Source organism: Manis pentadactyla, chromosome 5, assembly GCF_030020395.1.
Source record: "Manis pentadactyla isolate mManPen7 chromosome 5, mManPen7.hap1, whole genome shotgun sequence".
NCBI lineage: Eukaryota > Metazoa > Chordata > Mammalia > Pholidota > Manidae > Manis > Manis pentadactyla.
The window spans coordinates 4,814,434-4,816,475 of record NC_080023.1 but is presented as its reverse complement, the minus strand read 5'-3'; the positions used below and the strand labels follow the sequence as shown (position 1 = coordinate 4,816,475).

Below are 2,042 nucleotides of genomic sequence, written 5' to 3'. Positions count from 1 at the left end.
TGCAATAAATTTACCAAACATTTTCACTGTTTATGGAGAGCTTTACAGTAAGAAAGTATGGACAAAAGCAGGCACATCCGTGTACAAAGTGTTGCTGTTGGGGGCTCTGTCACTCCCCTCATTCCTAAGTCCCAGCTGCTTTGTCTCTGTCCTCTTGACGAGGGTCCTTCCTCCCCCATTACCCTGGTCTCACCCGGGGCCTCGGGGCGCGGCCCAGGGAACGGACTTGCCAGAGAAGTGCGGTGGGGGCGAGCCAACCCCAAAACATTTATTGTAAACTTTAAAATGGAATCCGGATACCGACAGACAGAGAAGAGAAGAAAGCCTCCGACACAGAAATGGTAGCCCCGGAGGGCTGGGAGGCGGGGAGCCCTGGGAGGCGCCGGCCACACCGCCCCCGCAGGTGCACCGCGCGCGCCCCGGCCCTGTGCTCCTCCGCCCCGCGGTCGGACAGGAGGTGCGCGCGGGGGCTCAGCAGGCCCGGCCCGGCGCCCAAGGGCGCGCCGCCTCACAAGGCTGCCGGCAGCAGTAGGGGTAAGAGGCGTTGAGGTCGGGGTCCGAGGGCGCGTAACCCGGCAGCTCCACTGACGGGTGACCCCCGCAGCACACCTCCACTCCCGCCTCGTCGAACGCGTGGAAGACGCCCACGTTGATGTAGGACACGGCGTGGTGCGCCGCAAAGTCCGCGCAGTCCCCCGGGGCGGTCAAGTCCGATTCCTCCGGGGACAGGATAGAGGCTTCGCTCGGCCGCGGCTGCAGCCGCCGGCCCCGCCGGCCCCGCCGGCCCCGCCGCGCCCGGGAGACTGGCAGCTGCGCGCGGAGCCCCGGGCCGCCGCGGGGCCGCGCCAGGGCCCGGCCTCCCCTTCTCCGGCCGCGCCGGCCGCGCCGGGCCTGCGACGACCTGTAGTTCTTGACCAGCAGGAGGCTGAGCAGGCCCAGGAGGCACTCGAGCGAGTTGAAGACGGTGGAGAGCACCAGGCCGCGCTGGTAGTCCTTGAGCTGCCGGCACTTGGCGGGCGTGGCGCTGTCCGGGGTGCTGCGGGCGCGCGGCGCGCCGGGGGCAGGGCCGGGGGCGGCGGCCGCGGGGCCGGGGGCGGCGGCCGGCGCGCGCGGGGGCAGGCAGTAGTGGGAGTACTTGCGCTCCACGAGGGACACGGTGTCGCCGTCGATCACGGCGCCCGCGAAGGCGCTGAGGACCCCGAGCATGAAGACGAGGACGCCGAGCAGGAGCAGGTTCTGGCTGTTCACCGGCCCCGAGGGTCCCCCTGCGGCCGCCTGCTCGCCCGGCGCGGCCTCCGGAGCCCCGGCCGGGGCCGCGGGGACCCCGAGCCCCGGGCCCGGCCCCGGCCCTGCGAGGGGCGCGTCCCGGGGCCCGCAGCAGAGCAGGGCGGCGCCGAGCAGCGAAAGGCCGGCGGCCAGCAGCAGCCCCGAGTAGAAGGCGCCGGCGGCCGCCCCCAGCCGGAACGGCTCCCCGCGCAGCTCCGAGCCCAGCGAGAAGCACTTGAGGCCGACGGCGGCGGCGCTGAGCGCGCAGGCGAGCAGGAGACACGACGAGAGCGCGGCGCAGGCCCCGCGGACGCTCCACTTCATCCTCCGCGCCCGAGCCGGCCCGCACCCCGCGCGCCCGCCGCCGCCCGCCGCCGCCCCCGCCGCCTGCGCCTCCTCCCGGCGCCGCGCGGCCGGACCGCCGGCCTCCTCCTCATCCTCCCGCGTCCTCCCGATCCCGCGCCGCCGCTGCCGGAGCCCGCATCCTCCGCCTCCCGCCGCCGCCGCCGCCGCCGCTGCAGCCCCGCGCCGGGAACCGTTGCGGCGCCGAGAACCGCAGGGCGCGCGCCCCCTCCCCAGCCCGCGGCGCCCCTCCCCGGACGCTCGGCTCCCTACACCCGTCCGCAGCCCCGCGCGCCCGGCCTTGGCGCCGCCCTCCCCGCCCCCCCTCCCCCGGCCTCCGCAGCCCCTAGGACGCCCCTCCGCAGCCTCCGCACCGGGAGGGGCCCCTCCGCCGCGCTCCTCCGCCCTCTGCCCCCGGTCCGCGCTCCCGGAGG

At 75.0% G+C, this 2,042-nt stretch overlaps 1 protein-coding gene across 1 annotated transcript; it reads right to left on the bottom strand.

The window, feature by feature from the left end:
• Positions 1-238: 238 nt before the first annotated feature.
• On the bottom strand, positions 239-1,719 carry TMEM271 (transmembrane protein 271). Its single transcript, XM_036921176.2, has one exon. It carries the CDS (start codon positions 1,588-1,590, stop codon positions 472-474), a length of 1,119 nt encoding a protein of 372 aa, XP_036777071.1. The 5' UTR covers positions 1,591-1,719; the 3' UTR covers positions 239-471.
• Positions 1,720-2,042: the final 323 nt, after the last annotated feature.

Bases quoted from the DNA above. Each gene is read 5' to 3' on its own strand.
- TMEM271 (XM_036921176.2), bottom strand. From the start codon at position 1,590: ATGAAGTGGAGCGTCCGCGGGGCCTGCGCCGCGCTCTCGTCGTGTCTC.